The sequence below is a fragment of the Momordica charantia genome, assembly GCF_013281855.1.
Source record: "Momordica charantia cultivar OHB3-1 chromosome 8 unlocalized genomic scaffold, Mcharantia_2.0 BLBB01000008.1, whole genome shotgun sequence".
In the NCBI taxonomy this organism is placed as follows: Eukaryota; Viridiplantae; Streptophyta; class Magnoliopsida; order Cucurbitales; family Cucurbitaceae; genus Momordica; species Momordica charantia.
Genome location: NW_028275166.1, coordinates 11,485,463 through 11,505,738, shown reverse-complemented (window position 1 = coordinate 11,505,738; position 20,276 = coordinate 11,485,463). Strand labels below are relative to the sequence as shown.

Genomic DNA, 20,276 nt, shown 5'->3' with positions numbered 1-20,276 from the left:
TAAAATTCTAGAACAAGGCCAAAGATCTAAGCATAGAAGAAAACCAAAATCTATAAAGAGATTAGAATTACCTGAAACCATTAGATAGATTGACCACGGCAAGAAGTTGGTTTGTGGTCTTAAATATGGGCAATACTTTCTATTTGATGAGGAACAGGAGGCTCAAGAAGCATATTGTATTAAGGACCATAACCATATATTTATAGGTTAATCCTAGGGTTTCCCATAATCCCCTAAGATTAATGGATTTGTCTCTACTCAGCAAGCCACACCACTAAATGGGAAGTCATATGCCCATAATCAAGATCACTCGTATGCCCATTAAATAGCCCAAATATAATTGCTCTTTAATTTGTTACTCACATATAAATTAATTATTAAATTAATTCCAACAATATGGAGATTTGTCGGAGGGGCGTAGGTTCCTGACAGTCAAGGGATGATGCATGCAGGTCTGCAAACTTGCAGTTTGCAAGTTTCAAGTTGCGGTCCTCGGTGTCTCCCTCGTACAGCTGTGGCGAAAACGCGCCATTTCGCCTGCACTGAGTATGGTAATAACCGTCTGTGGTCTTACTCTTTGCTGTAGCTCCTGGATCCCGACGTGTGTCCTGCTTGGATTTCTCCCTCAACCATTCTTATTTCTAGTTTCCAAATATAAATGAAATATTATTTTATCATTTTTAATTAATAAAATAAATAATAAATATAAGATAAAAGGATTCGAACATTTAATTAAATCTTTTCAAAACATAAGAGACGAAATGAATAATCAAACATAGTTTTATTTCTATTTATTAAGAAAAGTAAAAATAAGAAACAAGAAAAAAAAGAAAAGAAACAACAACGTCATTAAGAATTAATTTAATTAAATTGAAAATTCTAAAAAAGTTTTTTTTTTCTTTTTCTTTTTTTTTCATGAAGGGAAGTTTGACAACACCGAAACGGGTGTTTTTTTATTAATAATGTTAATAATAAAACTTATTTTAAAAATATTGTATTTTAATTAAAATTGTTTAAAATATGGTATGTTTTGAAACTTTTTTTAAAAATATAGTGGTTTTAAAAAAGTAAGAGATGGTCGTCTCTTCAAGAGACAACCATACAACATGGCGCCACCCTGGGCGCCACGTAATTTGTTATCAATTTAGGAGACGACCATCTCATTTATTTTTTTTTATTAATCGTGGTCGTCTCTTCAAGAGACGACCACATTATTTTTTGTTTAGTATTTTTAATATTTTTAAATAAAATACAAATGATTGGGTATATTTATTTATTTATTAACTAAAAATTCACTTTAATCTCTAGTTATTATTAACTATATTAATTAAAAAATCCCCTCAAATATATTATTAATTATATTTTTAAAATAAGTTTTATTATTAATTATATTATGATGTGTAAACAAAAATTATGATTTTATGATTTTCTTATATAATCATGAAGTTATCCATGTTAGTTCAAAATTGAAAATTAATATTATAAATAAGAGAACAATGTTTGTAGTCCGTCAATTTACAGTCTATCGATCTAATCCGTTCCACAATGGGGACGTCGCCGGTTACGATGTGGCTGACGACGAACTAGTGGTGCCGCTGGTGTCTCTTGACTCTCTGTAAGGTCTCGATCTTCCGTAGGGTTGAAATATTGTCCATGCTCTCCACGTCCACGTCCATGGCCCCCTCCATAGCCATACTGCGGCGGCAAAGATGGTGTGTGATACTGACTAGAACCAGGAGTCGGTATCGTGACCATAGGCGTGGACGGACCAGCATCATCCTGTGTCTGTGTAAATGGTGGAATGTCTTCAACCCTATGATAGATAACTTCAGGTACGGGATCGTCAAGTCGTACTAGAGCATCTTGATCTACTTGACGTCGTCCTCTACGTCTAGGGCCACAAGCAAGAGTAGGTACTTTGTACATTTGATGAAGACTCTGAAGATGCCTCCCGCCAACGTTGCACAACCTATTAATTTCGTCTGATGACGAGAGAATACTGATTTGCTCGAAACACGCAGCCTACATGAAAAAAAATTAATGAATATGTATTTATTAATTTGAATAATTGTTATAACGAAATAAAAGATTGTACCGTAGCACCAAATGCTGCTCCTTCTCGAGTTATATATCGTCTGGTGATTAACGTATACCAGCTCATGTATCCTGGATCGCAAGTACCGTCGTCGTCGACTGGAGGATTGATAACAAGAAATTGGCTACGTATGTTCCACCTCGCCACAAAATGTGCAATCTGATCCTGCCAGGTGCTATCCCGAATGTCGATGTCATGTATCTTCTTATCCCAGCATGGTACCTCTGGAATTGTTTGTTTCATACCAAATTGTCTTGTAACTCTATCAGGATGATGCCACTCCACAATATGAAAGCATATGAGTGGACTCACAGTGCACCAGATGTTATGTCCATTGACACAGAAGTCGGGTAGGTTGGCAAATTCGTTATCATATGGCTTCCAGATCATCTGAAATTATTATAAAAAAATCGTGTAATCAATTATAAATCAATATATATTTTTACATTATAACATTTAAAAAACGTACCGAGCCTGGTGGCAAGAGGTCCAACATGTATCTGTACTGGATCAACACATGTGTAGATACTTCTGTAACACGAAATTGATCTCTCCATCTACAATAATATTATAGGTTAGTACAACAATTGAATGCGTAAAAAAATTTTAAGAGAAAAATAGGACAATATTTATATCGACGTACCGGGCAGCTAATGGTCGACCCACGAGATCGTCATCTGAGATGTGACGATGTTGTGGAGCCATAGTGCGGAATCGATCCCAAGCCCATACTTGTAGAAGTATAATTGGACCAGCAATGTCACGAGAGTCAGAGCGACACGCTTTGCACAGATTTCGATACAACCACGCCAAACATGCTCCACCCCAACTGAAACGTCCAGCTACCTCGAAATCGGCTAATAGAGGGAGAAACATTAAATGCACCAAGTTGTTAGACTTATCGGCGAATAGACTACCACCGATAAGCTGCATAATATAGGCACGAGCGTATCTGGCAATGGTTTCCTCATCAGCATCGTCGGCTAGATTACGAAATTGGGAAGCTAGCCAAGGTAGACTCAGCCTAGAGCCTCTAATGTGCGCAGCACCTGGAGTCACCCCAAGTAATGCTTGACAGGTGCCTCTCCAATCATAATCAACGCGACCAGTAACAGGCTCGCCATCTACTGGTAACCCAAGCTGCACCGCTACATCTTGTAGAGTGATAGTACACTCTCCATCAGGCATGTGGAATGTATGAGTCTCTGGCCTCCACCGTTCCACAAGCGCAGTAATGAAATGCCAATCTAATTGGATGAATCCCAATCTGGCGAATCCGTAAAATCCAGAAGCGCGTAATGCAGGTTCAATTAAAGGATGCAATGGGATGGTACGATCAAATACCGCCTCTCTACGTCGGCAGTGCAACTCCTCGTTACACTGACCTTGCCAAACTAACTCTGATCGATGTCGAGTTTGGTCATACAATACAGATCGATCGATAGGACCTGGGTTTAATTCCATAATCTAATACAGAGTGCCAATTAAACTGAAGGTACAATCACATAGAGTTTTCAATTACATTGACAATTAAACTAACACAGAGTACAATCACATCGACAATTAAACTAACATAAATGATTCAGACTAAAGTTTTCAATTACATCAACATCTAAGAAGGTGCTTCCCGTCGTTTCAAGGGACAACTTCTTCGATTGCGACCAAGTTGATTACAAAGCCCGCATCTCTGTTGAACACTTGGTTCTCTCCAATCCATCTCGTTATGAATACGCGAGCTCCTTGGTCGTCCAGGCAATCTCAATAATGTTGGATCAGGGTGCAATATAGGTAAGTTTGGGTGAGCGTTCCAATAATCTTTATGCGGGATTGGCTGAAATTGAGGAGCGTAAGACTCAGCATACCTCGAAAGCTTGTAAGGCTCCTCAATGTAGTCCTCGTAGTTAAAGTTTAAGTGTGAACAAACTGCCATTACATGAGAACATGGCATGTCATACGTTTGCCACTTGTTGCATGTACATGAACGTTCTTCGGCAGTAATTCTCACTATTTGTGTGTTCCCTTATTTCGAATTGTAATAGTGAAGCCCTGTTTTCACATGAAACACACCTACGACTCGATCATAACTGACTACGGTGTGTTTGCTGGATCTCGCGGCCCATCTAACAAGCTTATCGTAAGCATACCTATTAAGCTTGATAATGTAAGTTAACAAAATTGACATAATGCAAGGATAGTAAACAACGCATTAAAAAATACCTGGTGTATTTTTCGTTTCTACTTAAAGCATCTCTTGTCTCCTCCCTCCGCTTCTCGAAGTATTTTACGCATCGGTAGAATGTAAGTTCTACCAAGGCAGTGATAGGTAACATCCGAGCTCCTTTCAGCACCCCATTTATGCATTCGGAAAGATTGGTTGTCGCCCACCCATATCTATATCCACCATCATGTGATAGGGTCCACTTCTCAATCTCAATGTTGCGGAAGAAATTCATACAAGAACTATTCAGTAATTTAATATTTTCCACCTCCTTGTTATACTTTCGAATTTGGAATTGAGCACTGGCACGATATACCGAATCTTTCAACTCTTTACAATTGTATTTTTTGTTGAAGTTGCTAGAAACATGTCGTAGACAGAATCTGTGATGCGATTTAGGTCCGGTCCAACCATTGTCTGGATTATTAACCGCAGAGATAATACCACCATGTCGATCTGAAATTAAACATATCTCTTCATGCGTAACAACTTTTCTTAGGTTTTTTAAAAACCATCCCCAGGTCTGACGACTCTCTTCGTCTACAATGGCAAACGCAAGAGGTAACAAATGTCCATTTGAATCGACTGATGTTGCTATCAATAGCTTCCCCTTATACTTTCCGTAAAGGTGAGTACCATCTATTTGAAGCACGGGGCGAAACTCCTGAAAGGCTGCAATGCAAGGACCGAATGACCAAAATATAGAATGAAGAATGCCATGACCCGATTGTCCATAGTTTCTAATTTTCCATTCAACGATTATTCCTGGATTAGTGTGTTTCAGCATGTACATCCACTTTGGCAAAAGTTGATATGACTCATCCCAGTTACCAAAAATACGAGCCAAAGCTTTTGTTTTTCCTTCCCATACCCTCCCATAAGGAACATGATATCCAAATTTTTCCTTGATCAGATCTTGAAGTGTCGCAATACTCGTAGAAGGATTAGCTCTCACTGCATCACAAAATTCTCTACTTATCATATTTGAATCCAATTGACAATGACTTTGATTAAATTCTGAATATACGCAGGAATGTTGGTCCACGTACTTTGTAATCTCCCATAAGTTAGTACTGTTCTTAAGAATCGCACGAAGTCGCCAATTGCATCCATCTTGCCACTTCTTACATCTAACTGTCCATATAGATGGTGTCGACTCTACAACTTCGTAAGGATGGTGACTCTTTACAGCAAAACGTTTGACGATATGTTGCATAGTTCTTTTATCATTACACATGAACCCCTTGTACAACATATCAGTTTCAACTGTCACTGGTCGCAACATGGACTCGTGTTCTGCAATACTGTTAACACCGTCCATGTCAAATGTTTGAGAAGGGATCTCATGTTCACCCTCGAGTTCCAATTCATCAAACTCATCATCTGTCGCTGTCCTAAGTTCTATAAACCTATTATCAGCAGTTAAGTCTATATCTTCATCTAAATTAGTTGTTGGAGGTACAACTGACTCAGGTTCGGGATCAAGACATTGACTATGGTCAAGACATTGGCTGGGTCCCTCGAGATCCAATGATTCAAGAGGGATATCATGTTCACCGTCGAGGTCGAATGGGACATTCGTCATATTTCTAACATTCACATATAATTCCACTAATTGCGGACATGGCAGTGCAATAGAGAACATTAAATCCAATGCATTCTGGTTCTCTAATGGAATATAAATGTATTTAATGGAACCCGATGGTGTTTGATTAGGGTGTCTATAAACAAGTTCTAATTTACTTCTCCCCATATCTAACCTCAGTGACACTCCAACCATTTGAACAAAATGTTCAAACTCAATACCACTGTAGAAAGTAAAACCTCCACTTGACGGTCCATCGTAATCAATTTCATTTACACCATCAACAGTACCTCCATTCATATACAGTACAATCGCCAAACATTTAGCTGCCATTTCAATCCTAAATTGGAAAATGATATATTTAATTAAGGTCCTAATTAAATTTAACTACACCAATCAAATAAATATCCTAAATTTATTAAATATTACACACATGTATTAAATAAAAAAGCAAATCAATAAAATAAATTAATTACATAAATATATATTATTTAAACAAATAAATAATATATTCATTAACAATTAAAACCAATTAAATAAATTCACCAACAATTAAAAATAAATATATGATTTTATAATTGCCTAAATTCATCCAATAAAGAAACGAATTAAAAATATATGTACGTCTTAAACAAATAAGTTAGATGCATTCACCAATTAAATATATCACAAAATACAAATAAATAAATAAAATTGAATAATAATAAAAAAATAAAACAAAGAAAAAAGTACCTTTATCCTTTATAATTCCAAAAAAAGGATTAGAGCGGTCCCAAATCTAACAAAACAAAAAAGGACAAATAAAATTAGATTACAAACAAAACAACAAATAAAACTAGATTACAAAACAACAAACAAACAAAAAAACAAAAAAACAAAAAAAAAACGGAAAAAAAATAATGGAAGAGGCAGCCGCTCACCAGAGGAGGCGGCGGCAACGGAAGAGCGGAGGAGGCGGCAAGCCGACGGCGGGGAATAAAATAATGGTGGTGGGGTAGGGTTTTTATAAAAACTGTAAGAGACGACCATCTACCACGTGTTTTGTTTCTAGACGTGGTCGTCTCTTAAGAGACCATCCTTTGATTTTTTAAAACAACCATATTTTTAAAAAAAGTTTCATTAACTGTCCTATTTCAAATATTTTTAATTAAATAACAATATTTTTAAAATAAATTTAATATATAATAATATTAAAAAAAAAAATCCACACCTAAACGGACGCCCCAACTTAAGAGCCTCCTTAGAAAGACTCTGGGCTGCAAATGAATGATGTAACAAATGATTTTGTTTTTATTATTTGATTTTTAGGTCAATGAAACAAAAAGAAAGACCGCTTTAAAAACCAAGTACAGGTTTATAGATTTCTTTAAATAAAAATTTTAACTGTATTTTATATTCTATCTGGAAGTTTTATCTCTTTTATTTGAAGTTTATCAAATTCAAATTAGTCAAAATGTGACGTCTCAATCATATCCGACGGTGGTGATTTAACGATGACAATTCCTCCTGCTCAGAAGTTGACCATGACCAATATCTCGCGGTAACTTCCATTTCACAGAAAATCAGTTTCCTTCATTTTCATCTTCGTCTTCCAACTCTGCAACGAACTGGAAAGAATTTGGTTTCTCGTTTGCAACTGTGTTTTGTCGAGATTTCATCGCGTACTTCGATCATTTTGATTCCTGTACTTGTTATGGAATTTCGTGAGAAACGAGGAGAGGAATTCAATGCGTCATCGTCATCGTTTTCGTCGTCTTACTTCATGCCAGATTCATCGCCAGCTGATTCCGTATTACTTCTATGATTCGGTTTCGGTTCTGATACCGCCATCGCTGGAGATACTCGAGGTTCGTTAAGCTTATGTGATCAAGTTGAGTAGTACGCGTTCAGTTCAGCTAGTTCAATCTCCGCTTATTTATTTTCTCAATTTTTCTTCCTGCTCTCTAGCTCCGTGGAGTTTCCTACTTATTTTATATAGGAATCGGTTTGTATGTTGGTGTACATTTGGTTCTGTTTCCTTGATTTTGAGATTCCTGAAGTGTCAGAATCAGAAGTATGATCGATAATGCAATGCTTTCTATGAATCACAACTTTTAACATTTAGGACTGGAAAAATAAATGAAAGACAGAGACGTACACGAGTACTTAGCTAACATATGTTACTTGAAATTGTTGTTAGCTTCCTACATTATTAGTTGATTATGGTTCATAGACCTATCATCTGTTGAGCTAAGTTGTGCAATTTTGAGATTACCACCTACTTTGAAGTTCAGATTATTAGTTTTTAATTATTGTTATAGTGGAAAAGAGTACATGTCCAAGCTGTTCCTTCCGGATTCAGCTTCACTCTAATCAATTGATTCAATAATTCCTGGTCTTTTACTTTTAGGTTTTTGAATTGTTTATTTGACAGAGTATATGTTTTTGGTTGTATATTGCATCAGTTCTGCCTCCGGGATCTTAGTACCTTTGGTGGTGATTCAATGTAAAAAGATAATTAGATTGCAATTTGGTGAAAATGGCAAAGATCATTCGGCGTGTTGCTTCAGGCCTTCCATGTTTGAAATCTGACCAAAAGAAACTGTAAGTGGTCCTCTTCAGGAAGCCAATATACATATTATTCTAAACTTTCTTTGCAACCGAAGAAAAAGGTCATCAAAGTGCTAAACTTCTCACATTTATTTGAAGTTTCATCAGAATAAACTTAATTATTTTTTTTTTTTATGTGAAGGGTCATGGGTAGTGCACCAGCGAAGAAATATCCTGCGAACTCAAAAGATTATAAGTTATACGAAGAAGTTGGTGAGGGTGTTAGTGCAACCGTGTATAGGGCTCTTTGTGTCCCATTAAATGAGATTGTTGCTGTTAAGGTTCTTGACTTGGAGAGGTGCAATAATGACCTGGTTCGTGCACTGATCTTGCGCTGTCTTATCAATTTCACACTGCTCTCGCTATCTGATTGCTACTACTTGACAACTAAATTTGTCTCCTCTTTTGCCTTCTCTTTAAACCATTAAAAGAAGAACATATATGGTTGGATGTAAATTTCTTAAAAGAGAAAAGTAATATAGTGTCATTTTTGACCGAATTTGATCTTGCCAATTAGTTTTAGACCAAAGAATTTTGTTTTCTCTTCACCATGGACATTTCAGGAAGGCCTCTATAATGAAATCATTTGGAGGGTTTTCCCCATGTTTTTATGATTTATGAATATTTCTTCCATACTTCAAATATGCCAGCACAGAACTGTGGTGTTTATTTTGCTTGTTTACTGATACGTATTGTTAGGGTAGACTTTAATCCAAGTATATTATTTTAATCCAAGCTCATATTACTCCTAGAAAATATTGTCCTATTATTTAGCTATAATTATTCATTATTTCTTATTTCTTATTACACAGGAAGGTACCCGTCGAGAGGTAAACACAATGTCCTTGGTTAATCATACCAACATATTGCGAGCACATTGTTCTTTCACAACTGGTTACAACCTTTGGATAGTGATGCCATACATGGGTGGAGGATCATGCCTTCATATAATGAAATTGGCCCATCCTGAAGGTCTCGAAGAGCCTGTTATTGCTATTTTGTTGCTTGAGGTTCTCAAAGCTCTTGTTTACCTCCACTCCCAAGGTCACATTCATAGAGATGTGAAGGTATGGCTACAACTTCCATAATTTGATAGGAGAACATGTAGCATTCTGTAAAAAGGATATGACATTTAATATGGGTGACCAAAGTCTCGAGAGAACTTGGTCTTTCATTTGGTCACACAAAAGTTATTTTACATTGTTTCAGACGTACGTAATCATTGCTCTGCTTAGTAGAGCTGCCTCTTGTACCTCTGTACTGAAAAGTCATGTTGGTGTTAGGAATTGGTATTATGCATGTGGCACTTATTCCTTCTTTATTTGACCTCTGTAAGGGTTCAAGTTGAACTGCATACAACCAATGAAGGTATTTTAATTTTATCACAGATAGTTGGACAGAAAATTCCATGGCTATATATGTAATTTGCAAAGGTTCAGTGCTCAAGTTTTTCTATTTCTGCTTCTCAATGTCGTATTTGTAAATTTGTAAATATTTTGTTTGATTTTTTTTTCTTATTTTCTTAATTTTATAATTGCATATTATTATTTACTGATATTTTACTTCCTCTTCAAGTTGGAGAGAAGACACTGTTCCAATCATCTTACTACTCCTTAAAACTTCCTATTTGAAGGCTGGGAATATTTTAATTGATTCAAATGGTGCAGTCAAGCTAGCTGATTTTGGAGTGTCAGCATGTATCTTTGACACTGGAGATAGACAACGTTCAAGAAATACTTTTGTGGGAACTCCTTGCTGGTGTGTGTGTTTTACTTTTAACATGCAACTCATTAATGATGTCAAAGGCTCTTCAGCCATTTTTTATTGGTCCAAAGTATTAGTGGTCATCATATGAACTTGAATATTTTGTTTGTTCTTTTTACCCCCTATTTGTTTCAGGATGGCTCCTGAAGTTATGCAGCAATTTCATGGATATGACTTCAAGTGAGTAATTTCTTATCAGATAGTTGTTGCTGAAGTTTTATATTTTCCTTTTTACTTTCACTTTTCACTTTTCACTTTGTAGCTTCAAGGGAGGTGGATCTTGATTCCCCCAAGACTACTTATGTGACTTCCTTTACCGCATTAACAGGGCAGACATCTGGTCATTTGGAATAACAGCACTTGAACTTGCTCATGGACATGCCCCATTTTCCAAGTATCCACCTATGAAGGTAATTATAAGATTTAGATTGAGTTTCCTATGTAGTGAATGTAATTACTGCTACTCAGTGTCTAAATTTATAATCTGCTGTTGCAGGTTTTGCTGATGACCTTACAAAGTGCACCTCCTGGTCTTCATTATGAACGAGATAAGAGATTCTCAAAGGTTTTGTTTCCAGTTTCAAACATCTATTGATCTGTGAATCTTTGACTTTTTCAATTAAAGAGCTTATTTGCAGTCATTTAAAGAAATGGTAGCTGCATGCTTAGTGAAGGATCCAAAAAAACGTCCCGAAGCAGAGAAGCTTCTGAAGCATCCATTTTTTAAACAAGGACACCCAAATGAATATCTTGTTCGAACTCTTCTTAGTGGTCTTCCTTCTCTAGAGGATCGCTTCAAGATGTTAAAGGTCTGTATCTCAGCCTAGGCTTTCCTTTCCAGCCCATAAACTGTTAAACACTTCATTCAATCATGCCATCATTTATATTGCTTGAACTATTTTCTAGGCAAAAGAGGCTGAACTTCTTGGGCAGAACGAGACACTATATGGTGATAAAGAGCAACTGTCACAGGTTTTATTTTATTTTTTTTCTCTTTGGTTAAATTAGCCAGATGTTTAATTATACTATATTCAACCATGCTATGTGGAAAAGGATTTCTAGTGCTTGCTTGTCGTTTTATTTGCTTTTTTAAATTGTTTGTTTGATGCTATAGTTCACTTCCTTGTTACTTAGTGTAAATGCTCTCTACTTTCCCACTATTATTGCTATTATTCTCTTTTATCCAATTGGAGAAGTTTTTTGTAACTCCTTTGGATTGGAGTTCTCCGTCTCCCCTTTTTTCGTAATTTGATGTTATCAATGAAATTATTCTCTTTTATTGTAGAAGTTTTTTGTAACTTCTTTGAATTGGAGTTCTCCGTCTCCCCTCTTTTTGTAATTTCATGTTATCAATGAAAAAAAAATTCACTACAATCATAAGAATTATGAGAAGAAATAGATGTCTTTTTGAACTTGTTTTTCCCCCTTATGTAAAGAAATAAAGAGATGTATTAATTCAAATGAGGAGTATAAAATGGGAGGAAGAAGAAATCTCACAATTGGTCAATTAACTTGAATATTGAAAGAAAAGTATTTAAGCTCTTAGAAAGAGTACACCGTCCAAGAAACCAAAAAACCATCTACCTGAAGTCTCCTCCTGAGTAGAGAAATTGCATAAAAAGTTTGGCTATTTTTTCCCAACCAAATATCCCAAACAAGCACACCCACCGAAAGCCTCAAAGGGTCTTATTGTATCAAGGAAGCCCGTATCCAGGACACCATGCACGAAGAACTCTTCAAACGAGGGGGTGCCAAGCCGCATTGGTGGTTTGAAAACTTGTGTTCATGATGTCGAAGCAAAGGAACAAGTAATAAAGAATTTATCTCACTTGAGGATAGTTTTAAGCATATTTGCATAGCATGTACAGTACCTACTCCAGACTTGAGCAGCTTAGGTTGAGCTTCTCATTCTTCGTTGGGCATTCAATATCATCAGTGTGATATGAAGAGCAAAGTTATAGACCTTTTGAGCTTCTACTATTTTGAGGTGTTTAAAAATTTTGATGGCGTCAGTTCCATTTTATTTCAAAGATCTGCATGTTCTTGTGATCACATTCATGTCAACCTGTTGCCATGTGATTATGCTTGTTTAACTGTTTAACGTTGCCTTTCCCATCGCATTCCACGATTAGTCCATAGGGGAACAAGAAAGAGTTGATGCATCAATTAAATCTATAACTGGGTCAGTCAAGTTCACATTTCCTTTCCATCTTGCATTGATTCAGATAATAACTATTGACTCGGTTCTTTACTTCCATATCCTTCCTAACTCAATCATGTCCTGAATGATTTCTTTTGTTGTCATGCAGAAAGAGTATGTTAGAGGAGTGAGTGCCTGGAACTTCAACCTTGATGATTTGAAAAGTCAGGCTGCTCTTGTAAGTAATCTGCTTCTAGATAGCAACTGCCCTCTCTCTACTTCATGCCGACTAATTTTATGTTTGATTTGGATGAAGTTGTGTTCTGTGTTTCAACATTATACCAGCATATTCAGGATGATACAATTGTTAAGGAAAAGGACGTGGGAGTAAATGAAAGACAAGAAGATGAAAAGGAATTTGGTTTACATGCAGAAAGGACATCGGCGGAAAAACTGAGCTGTTCCAATCCTACACCCAGCTGTGAGGTATTATTACCAAAATCCCTGTTCTCTTTGATATGAATCTTTATTTGCAGTAGCGGACATGTAGAATTAGAAGACCCAATTTATAATTTATTGAATAAGATTATTAATTATTGAGTGCTTTATATTTATATTTTTTTTAAAAGAAATTATTTATGTAATTGTAGCATTAAATTCTAATATTTGCCACAATTTTTTACCAAAAAAGAAAAACGAAAAAAAGAAAATAAAAGAAAACTGTATGCCTGCCATGCTTATATGCTGTACTAGCTTGGATAGTATCATTTCAGTGGTTGAACTTTCGAATCATTCAACTAGTTACCCCCTTTTTGTTGTGACAGGGTGTGAGTGATCTTCGTTCTTTAGAGAGTTTTCCTGCTTCGCTTCGTACCAGGCCTATTGGAGCGACAAAGTATGTTTTTCTCTCTATCTTCATTTTGATTATTATACTTCAGAATCAACCACTGTAATATGACGTAGACGTTAGTCAAGGAGATATCATTTCATACTTTACAAACTCATTATGTTCAATACTATGAGAAATATTACCTATGTGGCAGTATTAAGCACAACAGTTTTCAGTTACTGTGCTCAACTGTACATTTGAATGCAGTAATGGCGATGAAATTTTCGAGGAAGATATGAACAGAGCTAATCGAAGAAAGGACGATATAAACAGAACTAATCCAAGAGTGGTGGATCAAGAATTTAGAACCAAAGGTGAGATTTCAGAACGAAATATTTCTTTGACGGCATTTTGTCACAGCTTGGCATTAATTTTAATTTGTTTTCTACTTCCAGATATAATGCTCTTGTTGAATTTGATATTCTGGTCCATGATACTAATCCCCGACCCCTGTTAGTGGAAGGGGATGATGAATCAATTTTCTACATTACCTGTGCCTATGTATGTACCGTGTGTACAAAATAATGTTTTTTCTTAATATTAAAAATACGGGAAGCCTTACGCTGTGCTCTGGTGCTGTTAGGGGGTATGGTTTATGTGGAATAGTTTTTTTTGAATAATTTCATAAAGCGATGTTTGAAAAAGGATTCCTACACTATTCATAGGCTAGTTTCCGCTTATTCCTATTGTTCTTGGTCCATGATTTTTAGTTGTTGAGAAAATTCTCAAGTTAATAAAAAAATCACTATTCAAACAGGTTTTCTTTATTAAAAGAATGAAATTTTGTCTTAAAAATTCAAGACGAGCCATAAATGTTACCTTGTTGGTTGTTTTACCGTTATGGAAAATATTAACTATTCATCTATAATGTATTTAAAGAGACATATGTAATGTAGTTATGGTAAAGAAACAAAGGGAAAAGAACTTGGATGCCTAAAATTTCTCTGAAGGGGTCATTCACTATTGAAGTATCTATTTTAGCAGAATAATAACAGTTCAATGTTGTAGAGAGATGAAAAGAATCTTTTATGGTATTTTGGCTGGTCCTTGCTCTGTCCCCCAACTACTCGTTCCGGTTTCAATTTAATGGTTAATTGTGTATACAGTAAATTATACATCAAATGGTGCTGCTGCTCAGCTAAAAGAACACTCTAAAGCTTCTTCAGCCGGACTTGGAAGAAAGGTGTGTGCTGCAACAAATGTTCGCTATTTATTTAGATCAATTTAGCTAATTGGCCTAGTGATGCTACTCTAACGTAACTCAGAGAAGGTGCTCTCACTATTCCTTCAATGTGTTTAATTATATTACATGGGCATTGTATTACTATGTTAATATGCTCAACCTAAAAAGCGAAATTAAATAACATGTAGACATTTATGAATTAAATTGTGTTTAACAGAATGAAGGCTCTACATTTCTGGTAATAATTAAATGTAAAATTTATGGTTCAAAACTTAAATGAAGTGTAAAGTTTACTTCGTCGTCTGTATTGCTCTTCTTATTTAATATTTCAATCCAGCATCTTCGGAGTCAGAAGTTAAATTTGGTATATGGTGCAGCTTTGATGTGTCTGCCTATTAATATTGTTGCGCTCACACTTTATCAACTCTCGTTTTAATCTTTACTTTTTAAGAGCTTTTTTCATTTTTTATATACCACCTCAGTATTTGCATCTAAAAGATCAGAAACTTTCAACACAATCTCAATTTTCTTCTACATTAAATTTAAAGCCAAATACGAAGTATCTTTCCATATTAAAGAATGGAACTTGGCATGGGATTGTAACCACTGCCATCTTTTTCTGATACTCAGGATCCTACGAGCAGCTTGTGTACTGCAGTTTCTGGAAGTTTGACCAGTCCATTCACCACAAACCTCTCAGCTTCCTCACTTATCCCATCACTGCACTGCATTTTGCAGCAGAATGAGTTGCAGAGGGTCTGTGGTGTTCATAAATTATTTTCTTACTTTGAAAAGGAATTATGTCATAATGCTTTTTTCTCTTCAATAAATGTTGGCAGGAAGAAATTATAAAGTCAATCAAGTATCTGGAACAAATCTCTGGTAGCTTTCATTTCTATTTCCTTCTTTCCATCTAAACCCCTATGATATAATTTGGCTCAATTTGACTCTTTAAGTTGATGCAGGCATGTACAAAGAGTCAGCTGAAGAGAGTATGAACGACTTCATGCAGGTACGATCTCTTTGGGTGTGTCATTTATAAACAAATTTTACATATTTTGATCATTTTATGCCCAAAAATTTGTTCAGTTCGTTAACAGGACAGCAGTTTATCAAATTATCATATATTTTTACAATGTGCAGACACTTCCAACACCAGCATCCTCCAGAGAGAGAGAATTATGGTCTCAAGCGATTCATCTGCATCAGAGGTATTGTAAAAGGCCAGTGATTACTGACTATGGAATTTCCCTCTTTCTCATCACTGGAATGAAACTTATTTCGAATGTCAGTGTCAGCACACTTGCGGAGGAATTATCTAAACAGAGGCTAAAAAATGCTCAGGTATGCCATTTCCCTTAATTGAAAAGTCAAGTTTCCTTTGACGAGTTCTAAATTTGTGTACATTTCAAGATGTGCTTGATATGACTTTTGAAATAGCGGAAGTGTTTCTAACCAATTAAAAGTGGTTACATATTCGAAAACTCAATCTTTAAAGTCCCCAACACGTTTTAAAGGAGTTTAAAATGTTTTTAGACAAACCACTTAATTAGTATTATTTGTATCTGTCACGTTCAAGCTGGGATTTCAAAATATGCTCATTCTCTTTGAGAAATCAAATTTTCTGGACGGATGGCTGTGGTTGTTCAATATCATCCTGGGATAGCCATATTATGTAGAACATATTTCTGCAAATTATTAATCATGTCGCAGACCAACTTGTTTAGGGAAAAGATGATACTAAAATTATACATTGTTAGAAGTAGAATAAAATAAGATTTACGGATTTTGTAGGTCGCAGTATAAGGCTTTTTGTGTAGATTTCAGAAGCAATCATTGGATTTAGGTCTAGAGTGGATAAATACCATAGATAAAAGAGATCTAATCTAATCTTAACAATTTGCACTTAGAATTATTTTGAGCATATTTCATTCCATGCAAGAAATAATGTTACAGGACAAAAATTGTGTTTTTTTTTTCAACGTGAACATAGTTTAGTGATTAAGATATCTTGCTCTTTTCTTGAGGTTGGAAGCTCAAACCCCCCACCCCAAAAAGAAAAATAGTGTTTTTGTTTTTAATTTTTTATTAGTTTTCTAGAGGGAGAGAAAAAAATGTGTTTTCTGAGACATTTTATATGAAATTTATGAGAAAAAGATAATAACAATAGCAATTTCATTGCCATTTGAAAAATAAAAAACGTGTAGAAGAAACCAAAACTTTCTGTTTCATGCACTAAAATTTTGGGAAACGATTTAAAAAAATAAGATAGAAAGAAACATGAGATATTACTGTTTGTTCTATAATCGCTGGGTTTGTATTTTGGATTTGCAGTTGGAAAGAAAATTGAATGCCTTGGCACGCAAAGAGGAAGTATTATGAATGGCATACATACATGGCTTGATGACAAGAATACGTCCCACGTGCGACTATAGAGGTAACTTCTATATATTCCACTGCTTGAATTTGAATCATGCAAAGGAAGACACCAATAAATTAGGCTCAATCTCACTGACTTTGTAACTTAATAAAGTACTCTCCCTCACCAACTATGCAAGAGCATTTTTGGAAGGGATTTTGTAGTCAGAATTGTCTTTTTAAAGATAATAATTAAAAAAAGATCATTCATGACTAGATTGAACTAAAAGCCACAAAGTTTCCCTTTGAATGTCAACAAGAAGTAAAACATCGAAGAGTTCTCTTTTGCTTCACTAGTATACTATAAATCAATTGATGAACCAAAAAACAATTAATGAAGCTTTCATTTTAATCCTGATTTCAGGTGTGTCATGAGGCATAGGAGGTCTGGTGTACTTGAACGTGTAATGTGGCTGCTACGGCTATGTTCGACTGGACAGTGACTTGATTATAAGTTCGATTGGTCAGTACATGGTTTGGAAACACTTGAACTTGACCTTGACCATGACTCTGCTCTATCTCTAATGCATACACTACATTTTTTATGAGGTTAGGAAATAACAATAGGTTCGAGAAATCAACCGTCCAAGTTGTCCCATTTGCCCATATAGATCCCCGCCCCACCGTGGTTTTAACCTCCATCCCACGCACATTATTCCTATCTATCACCACTTGATCAATTCTGGTGAAGGGAGTCTTGGATTCATCCAACTCAACTATTTTCACCCCTGTATAATCTCCCGAGAACATGTTATCAACAATATTGACTCCACTCGCTACTCCGCCCACCGATTTCAGTACCACCAATGCATTTCCCAGGAAGAAGCATCCTGTTATATGCACTTGAACTGGATCCTCAACCACCACTCCTGTATAATCCAAGTAGCAATTCACTATCCTTGTTTGTGTGAAACCAGGCGCCCCTACATAAATTCCAATCCCTCCCAATCCTCTAGCCTTGTTGTAACAGTGTACTCCTGTTATCACATTTGCTTGTCCCAATACCATCACTCCAATCTCTGCTGAATATATCACTAAGTCCCTCAATGCGTTGTCGTTTCCCATTACTTTCACTCCAATTCCTGAGAAGTGCTTTTCCCCTTGGTCTCCTCCCACGTTGATGTGCTGCCCAATGAAACAGTTCCTTATGTAGCTCTCATGCCCTCTTTCAATCACTATCCCCTCGCTTTTGAAGTGTGATATGTAACAGTTGTCTACTGTTGTTCTTATTGAGTTGATTATGGCTATTCCACCTCCTCTGAAATTGCAGTTTAACATTAGGTCCTTGAGTGTGATGTATTCATACATCACGGAAGGTGATGGCGACCTTAGTTCTATAAGATGGCGGTCGCTTGGAAAAGAATCTGATGCGCGTAATGATCCTCCGTGTATCTGTCCACGTAAATGCATTCTCATTATATTGCATCTGATCCATCCATCGATCTCATTTGAACCATTTTATAGAGGCTAAATTAGGAAAAATACTCTTAAACTTTTCCATTTGTAAGTGTACCCTTATTCTTTTAAAAGTTTCAAATACTACACTTAATCTTTCATAAACATTCCATTAATATTTTGAACGGAAATCTAACGCAACAAAATCTAGAACAATGTGGCAATTAACGTTCTAATTTTGTCCTAAAAATCTTCTTCCTCCATTGTCGAGAGAGTTTGCTTCTCCATTGTTTACCCAATTTTGTGCTAATCCTCCTTTTAAAAACGATAGCTTCTTCCATATTTTTTTCTCTTTTCAAACTTAATCTAGGCAAGCTTCCACATTAATTGCCTTGTAGTTTTAGATTTTGTCACGTCAACTTTCCATTCAAAATATGAATGGATGTTTGCTTTTATGGTATTTTTTAAACCTTTATGAAATAGTATTGAAATGGTTTTGAAAGGATGGACAAGCGGAGGGGTAATTATTTTTGTAATCTAGCCTTTTAAAGAAAGTAGAAGAGAAGAGATGGGAGTATTATGTAATAGGTACCATGAAATTTCCAGCGGGGATGTCCGGTAAGCGCAAGGGTCGGCTGATCTTGTAAGTCCCTCCGTCTAGGTGAAGTTGAGAACCTCCAAGGTCTACAATGCCTTCCATCAAATGAGCATCCGTGGGATACCGAAATGTGTCGGAGATGGCTTTCTCCAGCGCCTCGGTGCTGTCGGATTCCCCGGTGGGATCAGCTCCATAGGCAACCACGTGGTAAACACGTGATCCCGATATTGCCTTCACAGTTAATATGGTTAGACAAATCCAATTCTCAAATTCTCAAATATCATGTTAGAAAGAGGTAGAGGTAGAGAGAGAGAGATATACCGGGAGATCAGACTGAGAAGGAGAGGCAGAAGAGAGGGCATTGTGTAGATAGTTGTTGAGACGCGATGGGTTGAGGCGTGGCATGAAGTGATCTTCATAAGAAGTGGAATATGAGCTCTCACACACAATCACAAATGCACTGATAAAAGTTGCATAAACAAAGCCTGAGAAGGGCCTGGAAGTTGCATAGTTTCTGGGTTTCATTTTTCTCTCTCTCTCACTAATTAATTAAATAGCAGTGAGATTAAATGAATTAGAAGGCGTGCTCTGTGTTTATATGAATTGAGATGGAGGGGAGGACAATGAGCTGTGGGCGGCTGGTCTTAATTTCCAAGCGGTCAAAGATAAGACTGGAAAAGTTGCAGTCAGGTGTGTATTGGTCCATGGTTGGTTTGTTGGTACTTTCGACTGAAGAAGTATAGACATGGACATGGAAACGCGTCAATTTTTAAAGTATAGGACGAGACACATTGAGGACATATTATTTTCTAAAAGAAATTTTTTTGATGATGTGTGTACGTATTGATGTAGTAATATTAGAGGGAGGGAGGAGCAACTGGGGTGGGGAGCAATTTTATGAGAATAGTTCTCACGTGTTAGTTTTTTTTTATTTATTTAAAATTCTAATTTTTTTTATTTCACTTTTTTCTAAGGGGGTTTTAAAGTGCTTAATCACTTAATGAGTTGGCGAGCTAGAATTTTTGTTTTTCATTTGATTTCTTTTAAGTGGAATTATATATATTTTTTTAATTTCACCATAAATTTGATCGGGTGTCTATGTGGCGTGTCCGAAAAAAAGGGTAATATTATTATGTACGGCGATTTAAAATAGATAGTTTTAAAAAATGATCAAACAATTTTCACTTTTGAAAAATGACCAGCTTAAAAAGAGAACTTCTACTAAATTCATGCCATGGATGTAGTTATGTATTTTTTTTAGTACAACAATTTGGAGATATGAGAGATCGAACTTTCGATCTCAAAGGAAAAAGTATGTCTATTATCGTTGAATTATGTTTATGTTGGCATAAAGTTATGATTTAGTCGTTATAACTAGCGTCTTTATAATTTGGTTATATCT

General features: G+C 35.9%; 4 protein-coding genes across 8 annotated transcripts; 1 reads left to right on the top strand and 3 right to left on the bottom strand.

Annotated features, from left to right (window-relative positions):
• Positions 1 to 1,530: 1,530 nt before the first annotated feature.
• On the bottom strand, positions 1,531 to 5,610 carry LOC148209511 (serine/threonine-protein phosphatase 7 long form homolog). The gene is made up of 4 exons (XM_088128157.1): positions 2,739 to 5,610; positions 2,565 to 2,652; positions 2,096 to 2,485; positions 1,531 to 2,022 (listed from the first exon to the last, which is right to left on the bottom strand). The coding sequence occupies exons 1-4, from the start codon at positions 3,557 to 3,559 to the stop codon at positions 1,531 to 1,533; spliced, it is 1,791 nt and encodes a 596-aa protein (XP_087984283.1). The 5' UTR covers positions 3,560 to 5,610.
• LOC148209510 (uncharacterized) lies at positions 3,708 to 7,728 on the bottom strand. Its single transcript, XM_088128155.1, has 4 exons — positions 7,658 to 7,728; positions 4,313 to 6,238; positions 4,163 to 4,239; positions 3,708 to 4,018 (listed from the first exon to the last, which is right to left on the bottom strand). Exons 1-4 carry the CDS (start codon positions 7,726 to 7,728, stop codon positions 3,708 to 3,710), a joined length of 2,385 nt encoding a protein of 794 aa, XP_087984281.1.
• Positions 7,410 to 18,492, top strand: LOC111019953 (serine/threonine-protein kinase ppk11). Of its 5 annotated transcripts, none has more exons than XM_022296475.2 (22): positions 7,414 to 7,745; positions 8,343 to 8,481; positions 8,630 to 8,801; positions 9,300 to 9,554; positions 10,121 to 10,245; positions 10,387 to 10,431; positions 10,580 to 10,661; positions 10,748 to 10,816; positions 10,890 to 11,060; positions 11,158 to 11,223; positions 12,561 to 12,629; positions 12,746 to 12,877; positions 13,216 to 13,286; positions 13,488 to 13,594; positions 14,387 to 14,463; positions 15,094 to 15,219; positions 15,303 to 15,345; positions 15,429 to 15,475; positions 15,607 to 15,674; positions 15,756 to 15,807; positions 16,798 to 16,900; positions 17,246 to 18,492. In XM_022296475.2, the coding sequence occupies exons 2-21, from the start codon at positions 8,417 to 8,419 to the stop codon at positions 16,843 to 16,845; spliced, it is 1,890 nt and encodes a 629-aa protein (XP_022152167.1). In that variant the 5' UTR covers positions 7,414 to 7,745; positions 8,343 to 8,416; the 3' UTR covers positions 16,846 to 16,900; positions 17,246 to 18,492. The 5 variants fall into 5 exon arrangements, with proteins under 5 accessions (XP_087983766.1, XP_022152167.1, XP_022152166.1 ...); XM_022296474.2 differs by having other exon boundaries at positions 7,415 to 7,745; positions 12,737 to 12,877; positions 15,762 to 15,807; XM_022296472.2 differs by having other exon boundaries at positions 7,417 to 7,745; positions 12,737 to 12,877.
• Positions 17,074 to 19,752, bottom strand: LOC111019955 (polygalacturonase QRT3-like). Its single transcript, XM_022296476.2, has 3 exons — positions 19,196 to 19,752; positions 18,869 to 19,105; positions 17,074 to 18,273 (listed from the first exon to the last, which is right to left on the bottom strand). Exons 1-3 carry the CDS (start codon positions 19,397 to 19,399, stop codon positions 17,251 to 17,253), a joined length of 1,464 nt encoding a protein of 487 aa, XP_022152168.1. The 5' UTR covers positions 19,400 to 19,752; the 3' UTR covers positions 17,074 to 17,250.
• Between the last annotated feature and the right edge of the window lie 524 nt (positions 19,753 to 20,276).